A 19,266-nucleotide genomic window follows, 5' to 3' on the forward strand; every position below is an offset into this window, starting at 1 on the left:
ACGCCACGCCACAGCACACCACGCCACACCACACCACATGACACCACACCACACCATGCCACGCCGGCATCCATGAAACATAAGACAGGTGGCGCCACGTGGAAAAGGACTCTGGAGACGGGACCCGACGCAGCTCATCTACACCTCATACCCCCTCACCACACACACACACACACACACAGACACACACACACACTCCCCTCCACCACACCTACCCTCTACGGGTGCCTGAGAGAGCGGAGAGAAAATGTGTGTGTGTGTGTGTGTGTGTATTTGTTAGTGCCCTGACCCCAAACTGTCAAAATGTATTTTATGATGGGGGATGGGGGAGAGAGAGAGAGATGGAGAGGGAGGGAGGAAAGGGGAAAAGAGAGAAGAGAAAAGGAGAAAAGAGAGAAAAGAGGTGCATATGGGAGATATGTGGAAAGAGAGAAAAGAGAGGGATATGTGGAAAGAGAGAAAAGAGAGAGGGATATGTGGAAAGAGAGAAAAGAGAGAGGGATATGGGGAAAGAGAGAAAAGAGAGTGGGATATGTGGAAAGAGAGAAAAGAGAGAGGGATATGTGGAAAGAGAGAAAAGAGAGAGGGATATGTGGAAAGAGAGAAAAGAGAGAGGGATATGTGGAAAGAGAGAAAAGAGAGAGGGATATGTGGAAAGAGAGAAAAGAGAGAGGGATATGTGGAAAGAGAGAAAAGAGAGAGGGATATGGGGAAAGAGAGAAAAGAGAGAGGGATATGTGGAAAGAGAAAAGAGAGAGGGATATGTGGAAAGAGAGAAAAGAGAGAGGGATATGTGGAAAGAGAGAAAAGAGAGTGGGATATGTGGAAAGAGAGAAAAGAGAGTGGGATATGTGGAAAGAGAGAAAAGAGAGGGATATGTGGAAAGAGAAAAGAGAGAGGGATATGTGGAAAGAGAAAAGAGAGGGATATGTGGAAAGAGAGAAAAGAGAGAGGGATATGTGGAAAGAGAGAAAAGAGAGGGATATGTGGAAAGAGAAAAGAGAGAGGGATATGGGGAAAGAGAGAAAAGAGAGAGGGATATGTGGAAAGAGAAAAGAGAGAGGGATATGTGGAAAGAGAGAAAAGAGAGGGATATGTGGAAAGAGAAAAGAGAGAGGGATATGTGGAAAGAGAGAAAAGAGAGGGATATGTGGAAAGAGAAAAGAGAGAGGGATATGTGGAAAGAGAGAAAAGAGAGGGATATGTGGAAAGAGAAAAGAGAGAGGGATATGGGGAAAGAGAGAAAAGAGAGAGGGATATGTGGAAAGAGAGAAAAGAGAGGGATATGTGGAAAGAGAAAAGAGAGAGGGATATGGGGAAAGAGAGAAAAGAGAGTGGGATATGTGGAAAGAGAAAAGAGAGAGGGATATGGGGAAAGAGAGAAAAGAGAGTGGGATATGTGGAAAGAGAAAAGAGAGAGGGATATGGGGAAAGAGAGAAAAGAGTGGGATATGTGGAAAGAGAGAAAAGAGAGAGGGATATGTGGAAAGAGAGAAAAGAGAGAGGGATATGTGGAAATCTCTCGTCGTCTCACTTCTCTCTCTATTATTTTTCCATCATGGCCATTAACATCCAACCTCTCTCCCTTTCTCTCTTCTCTCTCTCCTCTTTTTCTCCCTTTCTCTCTCTCTCCACTTTCTCCTTTACTCTCTCTCTTTCTCCCTTTCTCTCTTTCTCTCCTCTCTTTTTACCTTTCTTCAGTTCTTTTTGTGGCACGTATTGATACCCTCACCCTTCATTTTGATTGTTCTGTGCCACACTCAGGGTCATGTCATGGTCAGCATGCAAGAGGGCAACTCAACAAAACAACAGTGACCAAATCAACAGTCACAAATGGAGCCCCATCAAGTAGTTTATTGTCATGTACTCATAAAAGGAATTATAAATAAAGAAATTCCTTGTGCTCAAGAGGCAGCTCAACTTTAAAGAATAAATTAAAAGTATTAATTAAAATCTGACATTGCATCAGACTATGTACATGTTTGAAGTATTAAAGGAAATCGTTGTCATGTTTTGTAAACGCTCTTGCCATCAGGACACTTGGTCTTAATAATGTCCTCTCTCCCGGCAGGAGTTATCGGAGGACGGCTTTGGGGCCATCACCACGGAGATAGCCGAGGCCAAAGAGTTCTACTACGCCGAGGACTACCATCAGCAGTACCTCAGCAAGAACCCCGAAGGCTACTGCGGACTGGCCGGCACTGGGGTGACCTGCCCAATAGGAGTGCGCTCTTAGATTGGGTTCCACTGGCTAGTTTTTAGAGAGAGTTGCCTTAATGATGCACATGAAAGCATTTCAGTGAATATGAGTATTGTGCATTTCTGCTATGATGAGTATTGTAATAATAAAGGATACTTGTTAATACGCTTTTATTTAGTTTCATGCGTGAATTTTATGTTATTTGATATTTGGTTGGTTGTGTGTGTGTGTGTGTGGAACTCTGGTGTTCATGTGACTATGCTCACTCTGTGGTGCTCTGCAGTTACAGCCTGGGGGTCTGTCCTAGTTACCCTCTGACTCATTATCAATCATTGTGTGTGTGTGTGTGTGTGTGTGTGTGTCTGCGTTTGTCTGTTTGTGTGTGTCTGTGTGTGTGTGTCTGTGTGTGTGAATGTGGGGTGATTGTGCATGAGCGTGTGTCTCTGTCTGTCTTTGAGTCACAGAATGGATATGTTTGTCTGTAGGAGCATAATGTGTGAGCGGCGCGCTCGCGTGTGTGTGTGTGTGTGTGCGTGTGTGTGTGTGTGTGTGTGTGTGCGTGTGTGTACGTGTACGTGTACATAACAGAGAAGAGCATGTGTATATTACATGCATGTGTATATTTCATGTGTGTGTGTGCATATGTGTGGATCGCATAGGCAAACATTCCCAGCAGGAGGTCAGCCTCAGTGCCAGGCCCTGTGCTGTTTGCCATCAGCCTCAGAGACACACAAGGACTACGGGGCATATGGGCAGTGTACACTAACTGAACACACACACACACACACACACACACACACACACACACAGAGTAACTGATAGGTGCACACGACTTCATGAGCACACACCAAAAACACACACTACACACAAATGTGCTCAAATAACTCTAGTAGTCTCATCCAGTCCTTTGCGACTTTGCGCGCACATGAGACGAGATTGCATCATAGCAACAAAGATGCTCTGGAGCCAGAGATCCCTCTGCTGCTCTTTTGGGGGTTACTGGGGTCACTCTGTACATGTTTCTCCTCTCCACACAGGAGGCACGCACGCACGCACGCACGCACGCACACACACACACACACACACACACACACACACACATGATGGAGGCACAAGCAATCATTACTGCCAGCGTGTCACAATGGCTGACACATTCAAACTGTGTCTCTCTTGTGTGCTTGTGGAGGCTATGGCTTCTTGTATGTCTTTGTCCTTCTCTTCCTCCCTCTCTCGCTCTCCTCTCTCTGTCATTCTTTCTTTCTTTCTCTTGCTCTTTCTCTCTCTCCATCTCCACCTGTCTGGACTGGCAGAACACATATCTGTTCCTCCCCCATCTGTCCTCCACCAACTGTGTGAGGCCACCTCTTCTCTCATCCAGGCAGCCGATACACTCACACACACACACACACACACACACACACACACACACACACACACACACACACTCTCGCTCTCTCTCTCGCTCGCTCTCTTTTCCCCTCACCATCTCCCAACAGGCACCCGACACACACAACTGATTGCTCCCTCTCTCCCTCCCTCTCTTCCTCCCTCTCTCTCTCCCTCTCTCCCTCCCTCTCTTCCTCCCTCTCTCCCTCCATCTCTCCTTCTCGACTCTCAACAGCAGCGATGCACACTTCATCTCATCGAGAGGAAAAACGCTTGTGTGTGCACGCTCATGAAAAACACGGTTGTGTGTGTGTGTGTGTGTGTGTGTGTGTGTGTGTGTGTACGTGCATGAAAAAGGCTTGTGCGTGCAAATCCCGATTCAGTCAAAGACACAGACTCACACACACATGAACACACACATACGCCTATGCCTTCCAAACTGATTGCGTTCCAAGGGCAGGATGGGGCAGGGGTAAGATGGGGGAGCACACACACACCCACACACACATGCACAGACACATACACCTACACACACACCGCCACACACCTAAATACCAACACCTACACTGCTTACAGCTGTGGGATCACATTAACCAGCACACACTCTACGCCCACACAGGTACAGATCACCTACACGTGCACCCACACAGTAGAGCAAACCCTTCCTGTACTGCACTGTGTCCATTACCGTCCACCTGAGAAAAGAAAAAAAAACCCAGCGGCCTCTCTAATAGATGCCCACTCTGTGGAGTGAGTTAACCGAGGCCAGTTTGCCCAACTCTACCCGTGCAGAGAGGGACTTATGCAATATCCTCGTATCATAGCACTAAATGCACAGGCCTACTGTTAGCACGGACGGAGCCACTCCACTGGAGTGCCCTGCTGAATAACAATACCCGGGCTATTTGCCTCTGTAGGTTTCTGGCAGTACTCTTAGCTTTTCAAAACCCATCCACGGAGTCCTTTTGGAGGGCGCTTCACTCATAATGGCATGCTTGCATGTCCCAGTTAAAACGGAAGGGGCACTGGTTGTCATTATTAAAACAATGCTCCTTGGAAACAGTGCCGCAAATGCAGCCAATTTTTGAGTCCATTCCGATTCGGCAACAAATTTCAAGTGTTGATCGGGAGTGTTGGGGTATGTAAGATAACGTGCTTTGTGTGTATGTGTGTGCGTATTGACAGGGCCTCAGATCAATTTGTCTATTTCATTGTGCCTTCAAGGCGTGCGGAGAGAAAAGCAATCCTGTGCTGTGTGCACTCCAGAAACTCAGAGAGTTACTGCTGACAGTTCTGCTTAATGGAGAGCTGCTTTCTCATGATGAAATCGACGCGCAATCATCATCTAAGTGCTGCTGGTGTTGGCATTCGTAATGAACACACAAGCCCACCCTCATGGTCAGCAGGAGAGAGTGCCCTCATCCGCCCCTCCTCAAGCAGAGCCGCCCGGCTGCATACCAAGAGTGTTAGCTTCACAACTCTGCGTCTTCGGCCGCCGAAACAGTTTCACCCTCAGCAGTCGAAATATCAAACAACATACTCAGCTGGGGCGTATTCCATCTCGCTTATGCCTCTGAAACACTGATACAGAAACTATACCTTGATCTATGTCAGCCAATCAAAGTGTACAAGAAATACAAAGTATTTACAATGCACAGGTGTATATCCTTGTGAGTGATATATCCCACGTAACCGTTTACAAGCGTTCAAACAAGTGTGTGTTTGTTGAAAAGCCCCACCCTCCACCATGCTTCTTCAATCTCATTTTAAAGCCAAAGCTAGAGAAATGATGTAACCCAGCAACAAACTCATCCACAAGTACTGCTGCACAGTAATTACACACACACATACACACACTCTTTGTTTTGTGAGGTCCTGCAGTAGCCCATAACTTATACACACTACAGGAGACTAATATTCCCCAGACTGTTATGTGGTGATGGTATTAGTGTCTTGTTCAGGGGACCCCTATATGTGGTGTTTTGCTGCCGTTCTTCATGTGTGTGTGCATATGTGCGTGTGCCTGTGTGAGCTTTGGGCGGGGCCCTCTCTGATGCCACAGGCATCTGTCGGCCGGGCTAGCCAACGCTAATCCTTGGAGCAGGTGGCTCCCGCCCCACGCGCCCTGGCCCTGGCCAATGGGAGTGCTCCTCGCCGGGGCGGGTTCTGGCGCACAGGAAGCGGGGGCCTCGGAGGCCGGCGGGAGCAGCCGGGCCGACACACGGGGACCACCGCCGGACCAGGAGGCAGTCGCTGACGCACAAGCTGCTCGCCGGATGGCCACCAGTGACCGGGGGCACCCGCACCGGTGTCGTGCTTCTCACACACACACACGCACAACCTCATACTTGCTTTTTAAAATAGTCATTCAGCCCCAGACATTATTTCATAAGACACGTACAGCCGTCTTACCCCTTCCTTACAGAGGCGCACACCTTGCTAGAAATAGTGTCTCCTAGGCACTAGATGTTTTGTTTTATCCTCTAAAACAGTGGGGTCCGCAACACATAGCCAACGGGTCCGCAAAATAATTTGCTTTAAATGATGAAGTCATATCTACAGATGATGACCCTTTTCACCCATAAAACAAGTAAATTGTGTCTATTTGCTCCCACCCACATTAACATTTATTTGGAATCGTTTAACAAAGAACCATTCCTACGGCTGCTTAGATGGTTTATTTGACAACTAGCTCGCTGATTAATGTGGAGAAACAATTGAGTCAGACCCTGTTGTCAAGTGATGCAAAATCTAAAGTTGACAAAAGACAGATCAAGTTACTCACTTGCCAGGAAACACAGGATTGTGGACCTGGCCACAACTTCAGAAATGGTATATGCTTAATTTTTACGATTATGAGGGGGTCCTCGAAAAATTTTCTCCCCCACAGGGGGTCCTTGGAACCAAACAAAATTTCAGAACCCCTGCTCTAAAACACATGCGCGCGCACAAACACACACACACACAAACACACATATATTGTCATAATTTAATTACTAGTAATTGTTGATTTAATACAACCAGAAGTGTTGTTAAGAAGAGCACAAAGGGACACATGCATACTCTAAAGTGTTTCATTTTGTTTTCCTACAGAGTACAGAAGAACATGACTGCCATCCGATGGTGATTCTGGGTAATGCGTTATGAAGATGAACAAGTGTATCTATGAGGTCCATGACCCTGAAAGAAATAAATATACACAAAGAAATGCAGTGATTTAAAAGAAGAAGTTACCCAACATTGCTTAGAGCACCTTTAAATAAGCGCTGCTTATATGTTCTGAGGGCTGTGTTCAAAATACATACACATTGGCCCTGGACCCTGCAGGACACAGGAGTTTTAAGAACCTATTATTGAATCAGATGCTCCACCAGCCCACAGATGCTGCAGTCCGCTGGGATTTGTCCCTGTGTACCAATGACCAGTCCACTGCTGTGTTCAAATTATTTGTTTCTCTACATCCACCAGGGGGCGCTTGAAGACTGGTTTCTGATTGAGTCTTTCAGTTGCTTCCAAAATGAATCACTATTAAAAACCTCAGCACACATAAAGAGAACATAGTAGTCAGTTAGATACCGTTTCATTACCAAAGCTTAGTGGACATCCTCTTGCTTAAATGACTGGGTACTACTAACTGACCTTACTATAGGAATTCCATCTTATGGTTATGATTATAGTATACCTTAATGTTTATAGGTACAGGTATAAACATTAAATCACAACCATTTCGCCATCATTAACTGTTTTTGACTGAATGCCTATGGAATTCTGCACTTGACATATTCCTCAACCTTTACATGGTCTTACAGCAGCAACAGAGACTCTTTTGTCTCCAGTGAAATACTGTTCTTTAATTTCTTGTAAAATACTGTTCTTTTCAAGTGCATCAATTTCTGAATGTCTCTGTTTCACTCCCTGAGCCATTCCTATCCATTTGTTTTCCCCTCTCTCTCTCTCTCAATCTTTCTCCCCCTCCATCACCCTGTCTTTTCTGGTCCTCTTATCGGCTGCTGATTGCCGTTATTATTCCTCTCTCGTGTGGTGAGGCGGTTTCTAAGGTGATGCTGCTGACGCAACCGCCATCAATCAGCAGGCCTCTCCAGCCCAGTCCAGTCCCACTGTGTATTATTAATGACGAGGTACAACAAGGCATCGACTCTGGGCTACATCTACAAGCCAGCGCTGTGTTTACATCTATCTGGACGGCTCGCTGCGATCACGCTGAAAGACAGCCACGGTGAGGGGAGGCCGGGATCAAAGCATTTTTCTCTCGTTTGAGAGAGAGAGAGAGAGAGAGAGGAGATGGAGAAAGATAGAGTTAAGGGAGAGGAGAGAAGGAGAGAGAGAGGGAGAGAGAGAGAGAGGAGATGGAGAAAGATAGAGTTAAGGGAGAGGAGAGAGAGAAGGAGAGAGAGAGAGAGAGAGAGAGAGAGAGAGGAGATGGAGAAAGATAGAGTTAAGGGAGAGGAGAGAGAAGGAGAGAGAGAGGGAGGGAAGGATGGCCAAAGGGATGTGTCTATTTGCAGTGATGCGCACATGAGTGAATTTTTATACATCAGCCTTGCAAGGAGTGGCCACTGTTTGTACAACTACTAGGTGTTGCATGCATTTAAAGCCAAGCTTGATTTGTGGGGACGAATGGGGACGGGGTGTATTTGATATGTTCCAAACAGTAGTGGGGGTTTTGGGAGAGACTGAGGCAGGGCCCTTTCCCTTGCAGCTGGTGCGCGATCACCTTGTTGCGCTTTCAAATGAGTTTGAGCGTTAGGCTACTTCCCATCCTCCAAAGATCCACGGCAAACCAATGAGTGGGTCCGCAACCCATTTGTCAATATCCCGAATAGTCCTAACATGTCAGCGCAGGAGGAAGAGCAGTTGATCGAAATTGCAAATGCAAATGCAAAAGGTGGTCTTAAAAGTGTGTATGAGGAAACCTCTCTGGCGGGTTTTTGGATCAAAACCAAAGCAGAATATCCCGAGATAGCCGTAAAAGCGCTGAAAACGTTGCTACCATTTCCCACCACGTATCTATGCGAGGCCGGGTTTTCTGCAATGACTGCAACTAAAACCAAATTGCGCAACAAGCACAGGGCTCTCACTGATTATATTCGTAATGCACGTTTAGTTCCCATGTTTTGTTCCCATATTTTGTTAAGCATGTTCACACTTGATAGATGTAGCTTCAAGTTGTTAAATTTTCATAGTTCATATTGTTCCATTTTCACTTCTTCAAGTTCACGTTTTTCACGTTTTTAAGAGTTCGTTACCTTCACTGATCATACATAACTGGAGCTAGTTCTTTTCAAGTAATGCATGCACAACACATATGGAACATGGAACTCCATGTCCCCCCCCCCCCCGACGGTCCGTGAAAAAAAAAATGGGAATCAAACCGGTCCATGGTACGTAAAAGGTTGGGGACCCCTGATCTAAGGCACGAGCGCATCTGTGAGGCCAAGCTTCAGCTTGCAAGCTTCCAAGATTCAGAACTGAAGAGCTGTGGACGGCACGGCAGGGTATGCCCAATGAAAATAAATTAACGCAACGCAATGCAACACAACACAGACACCGCTTCTCTCGCGTCAGTCACAGACATGAACGAAACACAGAACCCGCTTCTCTCACGGCAGTCACTGACAGTAGCCTAGAATAAATGCATGGGGAAAAACACTTCCCCATGACAAAGACATCTTAAAACACTGAAAGTTAATATTTTGTCACTACCAACATATCGGAACTCCCCCTACCGTCGGTCCCGTATTTCCACCGTCTTGCGTGTACGTGTCACTTATATCCATTACTATACAAACCAAGACAGCGGACTCCTAAAGAGACGCAACCACCCACACCATAGGTGTATCTAAATTAGCTATGTACCAAAAATGACATTTTACCGTGACTAAAAGAGCTGTAAACAGTGTTGTAAGGCTGCGTGTACACAACCGCTTGGAGCTCCAGTGGAATTTTAATTTCACGACAAGAATTCTCGGTCTAACCGTTCATGTGCCGTTAAGAACCAAACCAGATTTTGTTCAAATCTACACACCTATGGCTACTGAAAAATGTAAGGTTAATTTAGCAAATGTTATTTTGAAGTGTTAAAAAACATCGTTGTTTTAGAATTTCTGAACAAAAGTGGTAATAATTGGGGGTGTTACGATACATCTGTCCTTTGTCAAATGTGTTATGTTCCAAGTAGCCTATGCGTAATTCTGCTGCATAAAGTTGTATGTTTATGACATTCAAGTAAGGAAAACGATGATTCGAAGACATCTGTTTCGTTGGAAGGGCAAGGGGTAGCAACAGGGCAACACAGAGACAGGCCCGATGGCAGGGTTGTTATGAGAGTATTAAAATCTGGGATAGCCTATTCTACGGCAAGACAGCGGGGGAAAGTTAAAATACGTGATAAACACGGAAAAAGTTGGCATGCATTGTTTCGGTCCCCATGCACAGGGATTATTTGTCATATTATTAATCACATGATTATTTGTGAAATTGTGCAAACAGGCGCAACACATTTGAAAAGGAAGGACTGGTAGCATGCAAGCTCACGAAAGATTGATTTAAGAACGTTATCACAGTGTGTGGCTGTGGCGCAAAGCAGCGCGGGCGGAAGACATGCAACAATTGGCAAGGGGAGGGTCATGTCTTTAACAATTCTGTCAGAGGGTCATTGAACAATTTCTAGCAGGCAAGGGAGGGTCATGGAATTTTTGACTGAAGCACTCAAAATTCCTCCGGTGGTCCCTTCAATAAATAACGAACAGTCCCTGGATTGCTGCTGGGCTATATGTCTTGGTTCATGTCCGTTCACAACTCATTGCCGTCAAACGCATAGCCTATCTCGCGGTTGCATCCATTACAAACAAACATGCAATGTGAACGTCTGGGATTGGGAAGAGCACTAAATGCTCTACTGAATAAGCACGAAGTCAAACCTTTAAATGAAAAACACTCTTTAATAATAAAAAAAATAAACCGCTAATGAAGTAAACTTGTGACCTTAAAAAATCGTTTATCGCCTGTAACTCCTTGATAACAGGACGTAACAGGAAGGCATTTGGCTGAGCAACGGAGGTTAATATGCTCTATATTTTGTCCAAATGATGTCTGTCTATCATCGTTGCACTCGGAGAAAACCAGAATGTTTAATTTGTCCTGCGTTTCTTCTACGGCTGCAAACGGGATTCACTCGCAGTTAACCAAATATTTCTTTATTAGGGCAGGGCAGGCATATTTCTGGATATTAAACTATTTCTAAACCAGTCTGCTAAAGTCTGTAGTGAAGTCTGTGTAGGGTTTTCCAGGCTCCATTTCTTTTTACGAGACACTCTTCTCACTTGAGCCATCTACCGGTTGTTTGGGTTGTTGCAGCGTCTCACTGGGAAAATACAAATTAAAGTCGCGTGATACCGCGTGATCCCACGCGTGGACCGCGAGTGAAGCTGGCCAAGTCGAAGCACTGCCCACTGTAGGCTACAGCTGTCGCCTACTTTGCCCCTTCCTGTTTGGTGTTGGAGAGGTGTCACTATTGGATTTCATAGTTCACGTCACTATTTGCATGAGCCACAACTAGAAAGACTTGCGATAATATCAAACAAGGATACAAGTATACAAAGAAGTTTATTGTCACATGCATATAGTTACTGGAAGTAAGAAATGCAGTGAAATTATGTCTGGGGGGGAGGTGGGGGTAAAAAGTTCAGTAGAAGAGGGGTTTAGTAGATTAAGTGGCAAGGGATGCATAAGAAAGGTGGGGGAGGATTGGGATTGGGGGGGCACCAACAAGGAGCACCCAAGAGCAACAGGGGCAAGGAAAAACTCCCTTACCAAGGAAGAAACCTTGGGCAGATCCACGGCTCAAGGGGCTAACCCAACTGCCAGGGGTCTTGGTGTGTGTGTTGGGGGATGACAAGGGAGAAACGGTATAGTGTGCTGTATATGTGGGGAGAGGGCAGTGTGCAATATGTGTGTTGGAGAAGCTTCCTCATGAGACAATGTGCTGTGTATTGGGGGGGGGGGGGGGGGGGGGGGGGGCAGTGTGCAGCAAGTATGTAGAGGAGGCTGTCACTTTTGTGAAAAAGTATGTAGAGGAGGCTGTCACTTTTGTGAAAAAATCCTGTTCGATTTTTGAGACATAAGTGTTCATTGAATCGATTGTAAAATCGATTTTTCATGTCTAAAGACGTTTCCATTTTCAACGCAAATATAGGCCAATTCACAAACAACTAAAAGGCATTAGGACGAATGGTAAAGAGGGCGCTTGTAGGCGCAAGCCAGCAATAATTCTGATGATTTATTGGCATGAAGTTTCCTGCCTGCAGTACTGCTGCAGGCTTCAACGTAGCTGTGTCTGTGTTTACGATTAGAAATTTCAAACAAATTTCGCCTAAGTAGAACTCGTTTGCACAGTTTGCATAGCCTACCACTTTTGTTCTTCTCCATAGTTTGATATACCAAAAATCCGAAGTACTTCCACATCGAACTCCTCCTATCACTCGTCTCTCTCATGTCGCACAGGTTGATCGCGTTGTCCTCCATTTTTTGGCAAAACACGAGCAGCACAGCAGCTGATTGAAACAGCTGTTTCCGGTGCGTAAAATTGGTGGGAATTTTCTTTTTAGCTTTCGCAATGCTTACTCGGAATTATTTTATATTCTTATATTCTTGTTTGTGAATTTTGTTACATCTATCCTTTTTATTTGTTTAATTCGTTTAGAATTAATAGTGTACATATTTGGTTAAAATCGATTCCTTATTTTAGTTTTCGAAACTTGTGCAATCGATTTTCGAACGTAAAGTGACAGCCCTATATGCCTATGGATCTTGGCCAGTAGTGCAGGGCGATATTTGGCAAAAAAAGGTGTTTGGAACATTTCATATAGATATTTTTTTCACTTCTTCAGACCTTATAGTTTGCAAAATTACCCGTTTCCAATTTTTTCCCGGACTGCACAGGTCCAAGATGGCGGATATATCAAATGCAAATAATCGCCTTTTTAAACATTTTGAATGGATATGTGTTAGGTATTATAATTATATACATACATTTTCTAATAAAATTGAATGACTTAGGTAATACATATGACCATGGGTGACATGAGATGTCATGATTATCAACCAGTGTGGTAACCACCATTATGCTATTTATTGGCATACCCGGAAAAACACATTGACTGATTTAAAAGTTTTCTTCACATAACCTAATAATCATTTGAATTAAAGTAATGTTCTGCACTGCACCCCAATAGATTAGATTAGAGTAGATTAGATTCAACTTTATTGTCATTAGAGTACAAGTATGAAGACAACGAAATGTGGTTTGCGTCTAACCAGAAGTGCACAAAAGGAGAAAAGTGCAATGTGATATACAAAGTATACACAGGTGGTGCATAGACAGGTCAAGAAATATAGTGCAGTGTAGACAGTAGAATACAGCTGATTTATATAAAGTATAGAGGTTTAGAGTAATATATATACTGTATGTGCAGTGTATTAGCATTTACCTTATAAGAGCAGAATAAATATGGCTATGTAATGTGAACAATGTATGAACAACATACATGGGGGGGGGGGGGGGGGGGGCGTCTTCCCCCTTGTTGTCCCTGTCAAGGTTGCCAAGAAGCTTCCTCTGAACCTGCTGTGCGCCTTATGCAAGCATCGCTTGCCCTGGATGGCCTCAATGGAGGGGAGTAAGGAATGCGTTGGGCAGTTTTCACCACCATCTGCAGTGCTTTTCGGTTGTGGGCAGAGCAGTTGCCATACCATGAGGAGGTCGGTGGACCTTCTTTAGCCTCCTCAGATAGAAGAGATGCTGGTAAGCCTTCTTGATCAGGGTAGAGGTGTTGAGGGTCCAAGAGAGGTCCAAGAGATGTGGACACCCAGAAATCTGAAGCTGGTGATACACTCCACTTCAGTCCCATTGATGAGAATGTGTGTGTGTGCTAGCTTTAGACTTCCTGAAGTCCACAATGAGCTCTTTGGTCTTCAATAATTCTGTTAACAGGACTTGCAGGAAATTGTGGGAACATATGAATTTGTTGATTATATGCAAGCCTAATGCTGCCCACTACAGCTAAGTCTGCCTTAATCCATGAATTGTGACTGGTTTCAGAAACAGCATCCTCTGAACAATCTACAGAGAGTAGCTCAGTGCAATTAACACACACATTGGATAGCATCTTAATAGATGGCATGGCTGTTGTGCAGGAGATGGTTGTCAGGAAAAGTGACATAAACTGTTGCCAAGATCTGGCAGAATGCTTCTTTGAAAATGTTGAAAGTAAGGCACGAGGCTACAATGACATATACTTATTATTTAACAACTATACCATCACAAACTCCATGAAAGACAGGACGAAACAGGTCCATACAATGGGAAAAGCACATGATAAGGGATACAAAATACAAGACTCTACACCAAAGACTTTAAAGCTTTTCTGGGATCGAAGGAAACCAAAGCCAACCTCATCCTCTACCTTGGTCATAAAGCTGTTGAACTATGTAAACTGCCAGTCACAGTTCACACACACAAAGGTGGCAGTAGCAGTAAGTAATTTAGGCAAAACCCCATATATCTACAGGTCACACAGATGTCTTGGTGCTTGCCCTTCGCAGGGTACCAGACATCAACAAAGACAGTCTCATTATCATGGGCACTGGAGAACGTCAACAAAAGATACAGCCTAGAAATCTTGACGCACCCTAGCGGCAACAAATGTAATTTGCAGTCAGGGTAGTCTAGCAACTCTCCGTTGGCTTGTGAGGTGGAAAAACCAAACTTCGCTCAGGGCAATCACATCGTGTATAGCGTCGGTGGACCTATCGGGTATCCTATTCTATCCTATCAGGAAATTGAAAGTCAACCGTTTGTCCCGCCATTTACCGTTTATCCCGTGGGAAAGGAAAGGTTTCTGTTTCAAGTCAATCAAGTCATGATGGTGTCATTAACACACTTTGTAGGCTTGTAGTAGGTCCTCATCCATCTCCAGACGTGTTAGCTGGATGTGAGAAATTTGTGTGTCAGCTCCTCAAAACATGGTTTTCAAACAGCTAAAGCCCTTCGGTGGAACATGTTTAAAACTCTAAAACCCAACCAGGGAGTGGAAAAACTCAGGAACTAGGGAAATCCCATCCCTATGATTGCCCTACCATCGCCTATTGCTGTCCCCATGCTCGGATTCCTGCCCGCGCAGCCTAGCGACCCACTATTTGCCTGATGACAACTCCTAATTCCTATGGACAATTCATCCCCTACACTGGACTATTTGAACTTAACACTAAATAGGATTCATGCATTATCATACTGGTTATGTAACCATCCAACCACTTTGTAACATATACCTCAGGTGGCTCTAAATACCATGTTCTATTCTCTGTATATAGACCTTACTGTCCTGTAACTGACCCCAGGCAGATGGGTCAGGCCCTTGAGTCGTGGATCTGCTTGAGGTTTCATCCTATATGCTTCTCCCATTCTTGGGAGTTTTTCCTCGCCCCTGTTACTCATGGGCTCTGTCTGAATGTTTAACACTGTAAAGCAACATGAGACATGTGTAATGTTTTGACGCTCTATAACTGAAATTAAATTGAAATTCTGAGAGCACACAGGCAAGAAAATGTTTGGGCACAAGATACAGTGCCTGCTCCAAAGATTCTTGACTCACTATCACTGGGATGGAGACAAATTGTTGATGGGCAATGGGCTAGATAGATAGATAGATACTTTATTGATCCCCAAGGGGAAATTCAAGAAAGGCTCCTGTTCTGTGAAAACTTCCACCAGCACCAGAGGCTGTTGTGGAACCTGTGAAGTGTTGTCTTGCCAGCCAATGCAGTATAAGGTGTTCTTGCAAGAGTAACAACTTACCATTCACGCAACTTTGCAGGTGTGAAGGCTCTGAGGAGATGTACACCAATATTAAAAAGACAGTGACAGTGGTGAGGATAAATACTTAAGTGACAATGACAATGTTTTGTTGTTGACAATGTTTTGTTGTATGTTTTTTTCCATTTTTTCTCCAATTTTTTTGGCAAATGATGCAATACATCTTTTGAAAATAGTCTGTATCTCACTTGTCTACCTTATTAGGTGTATATTTATCAAAAAGTTGACCACTTTAAGCCTTTATATTATTTTTCCGCATATATTGTCTGCCATCTTGAATTTTGGCACTGAAAATGAAGAAAAAAATTGGAAACAGGTTGTTTTGTATTCAATGGGGTCCTAGCAAGTAAAAAACACCAGTTGCAAAAATCTATATGAAGCGTTCCTAAAATAACACAATTCCCCATGCTACAGACTCTCTGCGAAGTCGGAGAGTCTGGTTTCCAGGCTAGATCTTCCTGTCCAACAATTGTAATGTAAACTTTTTTTTTTGCCGTTTTTGTCACTTGAAAGCTGCATAGGCCTAATCCTTCTTTCCCAAGCGTTGTGGCGTTCATGTTTTTCACACATCCTGACGGCAAACCACAATGAACGCTTGCATTCCCTAATATTCCCAGGTCACCTGAATGCACCAAAATACCTGTATCCTGTGTGCATGGCAGCATAATCTCAATAACTGTGTAAGTGAGTCTTGGAAAGATAAAATAATTAGCCAATTAGCCCATTTCACAAGATGTAGCCATATACCTCTGAAGTTTGCCTACAAAAAAGCTGCCATCTTTGACATCTGGTATCTGGCAATTTTTCCTATGGGAAAACATTGGGAGTTTGAATTATCGCACCTGTTAACCTCTCGCAGGGATGAAAAAGTCTGAAATGCAGACGTATTCCTGAACACACTTTTGTCCTCTGCCTTCGAGTGGATACTGTGATCTCCGGTGCGTGAAGGCGGCACACTTAGATTTTTGCTACCCCAGAGCTAACTTGCAATGCAACTTGCCATAGGTAGCTTCAATTAACAACCAGATCTCCTTATATGGGCAAATATGGGCATTTTGGTTCTTTTTTGTAGGCGAACTTCAGAGCTCTATTGTGTAAATCAACTTCTTCTGGAACAGCACAGTCCATTGGAAAAACAGGAAAATGTTTTACCCTGCCAGTTAAGGTATCATGAACATCAGTGAGGCCGGACACCTGTGAAATTGGTTTATCAGACGTTGAACAAGAGGTGCTAATTGGAAGCCACGCCTGCCATCACTATATCACACAGACCTAGAGGTGGGAGTTCATGGTGTTTCACAGAGCAGGTAAGGTGACAGAGATTTAACTGCTTTTCTTTTTAATATTTGAATGTTTCATCATGTCCTTCGAGGAGCTTTTCTTAATCAAAGAAGCTTAACTCAAGTGTTTATTGATTATTTGGTGAATGGGTGTTTAGCGGACTTTGCCGTTTGGACAGATTTTTACATCTACCATTTCAAGAATGGTAAGTGCCTCTATTTTACTTAACTTGGCTTACTGCTTGACTTGGATGATTGGTAAGGCTTTTCTGATGACTGGTTTTATTTATTTGTTCTGATCATTTTACAGAGGGAGTGTATTTCTATCCATGTTGGCCAAGCTGGTGTGCAGATTGGAAACTCGTGTTGGGAATTGTACTGCTTGGAACATGGTATCCGCCCGGATGGAACAGTTCCTGGTGACGCCAAAACTCTACTGGACTCCTCATTTGGCACCTTTTTTAGTGAGACTGGTGCTGGGAAGTATGTTCCTAGGTCAATATTTCTTGATTTGGAACCATCTGTTATAGGTGAGTAAACATTAGTCCCTATATCAAATGATCATTTTGATTTTGGCCTTTGGGTCACCGTAAACCGTTTGTGAAGGGCTGACTTGTGAAAGGCTGTTTGTGAAAGGCTGTTTGTGAAAGGCTGATGATTCCTGACAGATGAGATCCGTAATGGGTCCTACCATCAGCTGTACCACCCGGAGCAGCTGATTACTGGTAAAGAGGATGCAGCCAACAACTACGCTCGTGGTCACTACACCATTGGAAAGGAAATTGTGGATCCGGTCCTGGACAGGATTCGTAAAATGGTAGGTGACCAGGTTAACAGTTTCTTACTCAACTTTTCAAAGATTGGGAAGTGTTAGCCTTCTTTACCTATAGCATCTTAAATATTGCTATGTTTCTTGGTGATTCTGTGACCAATTCAGTGTATTGTATTGTAGGCCTGCTTGTGGTTGCATACTACCTCTAGTTTGGCTGTAGTGAAGGGGATGAGGTTCTGAGGATTTATGATGTATGTGTAGGGTAGAAGTGTGCTAATGTCCTCATGGATGTAAACTTATGTCTGGGGTATGATCAGGCTCAAGGCTGAACAGGTGTTTATGTCTACAAGGGGTTGGATTATTTGAGTCATTAGAGGGTGTGCCTCCTGATTGTTTTCAAGTTTGCTCCAGAAAACCAGCAGCTGCCCTTTTGTTTGTGTAACCTTTTGGATGTTATTCAGAGTTCATAGCAACCAATAATGTTGCATGATGTGACCTTGAAGTTGTTTCTGTCTCTCAGTCAGACCAGTGCTCGGGTCTCCAGGGATTCCTCATCTTCCACAGCTTTGGAGGAGGCACTGGCTCTGGCTTCACCTCCCTGCTGATGGAGCGTCTGTCTGTGGACTACGGCAAGAAGTCCAAGCTGGAGTTCTCGGTGTACCCTGCTCCCCAGGTGTCCACTGCTGTAGTGGAGCCCTACAACTCAATCCTCACGACCCACACCACTCTAGAGCACTCTGACTGTGCCTTCATGGTGGACAACGAGGCCATTTTTGATATTTGCAAGCGCAACCTTGACATTGAGCGTCCCTCCTACACCAATCTGAATCGCCTCATTGCCCAGATTGTCTCGTCTATCACTGCATCTCTACGCTTTGATGGGGCTCTGAATGTGGATCTTACTGAGTTCCAAACTAACCTTGTTCCCTACCCCCGCATTCACTTCCCCCTAGTCACCTACTCACCAATAATCTCTGCAGAGAGGGCTTACCATGAGCAACTCTCTGTGCCCGAGATCACAAATGCTTGTTTTGAGCCAGCAAATCAGATGGTGAAGTGTGACCCAAGGCGTGGTAAGTACATGGCCTGCTGCGTGCTGTACCGTGGGGATGTAGTACCCAAAGATGTCAACGCCGCCATTGCTGCTATCAAGACCCGCCGATCCATTCAGTTTGTGGACTGGTGCCCCACCGGCTTCAAGGTGGGCATCAACTACCAGCCGCCAACGGTGGTGCCAGGAGGTGACTTGGCCAAGGTGCAGAGGGCCGTGTGTATGCTGAGTAACACGACTGCCATCGCCGAGGCCTGGGCTCGCCTGGACCATAAGTTTGACCTGATGTATGCCAAGAGGGCCTTTGTGCACTGGTATGTGGGTGAGGGCATGGAAGAGGGGGAGTTCAGTGAGGCCAGAGAAGACATAGCTGCACTGGAGAAGGACTATGAGGAAGTTGGGGCAGACTCAGCAGAGGATGGTGAAGAGGAGGAAGAAGAGTACTAATGTGTATTTGTATGTTTTGGTTAACTAATAAATCTGGGCATTAAAAAAGGTTGTAGGTTGTCTGAGAATCTTTGTCCCCTTGAAGTAATACAAACAATTCTTCAACTCTAAGGGTTACATATACAGCGTTGGGGAAAAAAATACCACTGCACGTTTTAATACTACTGCAATTTTGAATATGACCAACTCATTCAAATGTCACTCAGCAACTGATAAAATGCAATTTAATCTGGTTGAGGG

At 44.6% G+C, this 19,266-nt stretch overlaps 2 protein-coding genes across 2 annotated transcripts in view; both read left to right on the plus strand.

The window, feature by feature from the left end:
• The window catches only part of msraa (methionine sulfoxide reductase Aa), an 85,948-nt gene extending 83,575 nt beyond the window's left edge, over nt 1-2,373 (plus strand). Inside the window, exon 6 of the mRNA XM_076272082.1 lies at nt 2,072-2,373. Within this exon, the coding sequence (XP_076128197.1) occupies nt 2,072-2,236 (165 nt within the window). The 3' untranslated portion in view covers nt 2,237-2,373. The remainder of the gene's footprint in view (nt 1-2,071) is intronic.
• Nucleotides 2,374-4,047: 1,674 nt separating this feature from the next.
• LOC143109242 (tubulin alpha-4A chain-like) lies at nt 4,048-19,026 on the plus strand. The gene is made up of 6 exons (XM_076271898.1): nt 4,048-4,058; nt 5,649-5,894; nt 15,478-15,529; nt 17,067-17,286; nt 17,425-17,573; nt 18,049-19,026. Exons 1-6 carry the CDS (start codon nt 4,048-4,050, stop codon nt 19,024-19,026), a joined length of 1,656 nt encoding a protein of 551 aa, XP_076128013.1.
• The last annotated feature ends 240 nt before the right edge of the window (nt 19,027-19,266 follow it).

This window comes from Alosa pseudoharengus, unplaced genomic scaffold (genome assembly GCF_046254945.1).
Source record: "Alosa pseudoharengus isolate Yale_2024_CS ecotype anadromous, Long Island Sound unplaced genomic scaffold, YU_APseudo_1.1 YU_APseudo_1.1_scf_7, whole genome shotgun sequence".
In the NCBI taxonomy this organism is placed as follows: Eukaryota; Metazoa; Chordata; class Actinopteri; order Clupeiformes; family Clupeidae; genus Alosa; species Alosa pseudoharengus.

Excerpts from the sequence above, each read along its gene's own strand:
- LOC143109242 (XM_076271898.1), top strand. Across the intron at positions 15,530-17,066 it reads TTAAAAAGACAGTGACAGTG|AGGGAGTGTATTTCTATCCA; the intron begins GTGAGGATAAAT and ends ATCATTTTACAG. Across the intron at positions 17,287-17,424 it reads TTTGGAACCATCTGTTATAG|ATGAGATCCGTAATGGGTCC; the intron begins GTGAGTAAACAT and ends GATTCCTGACAG.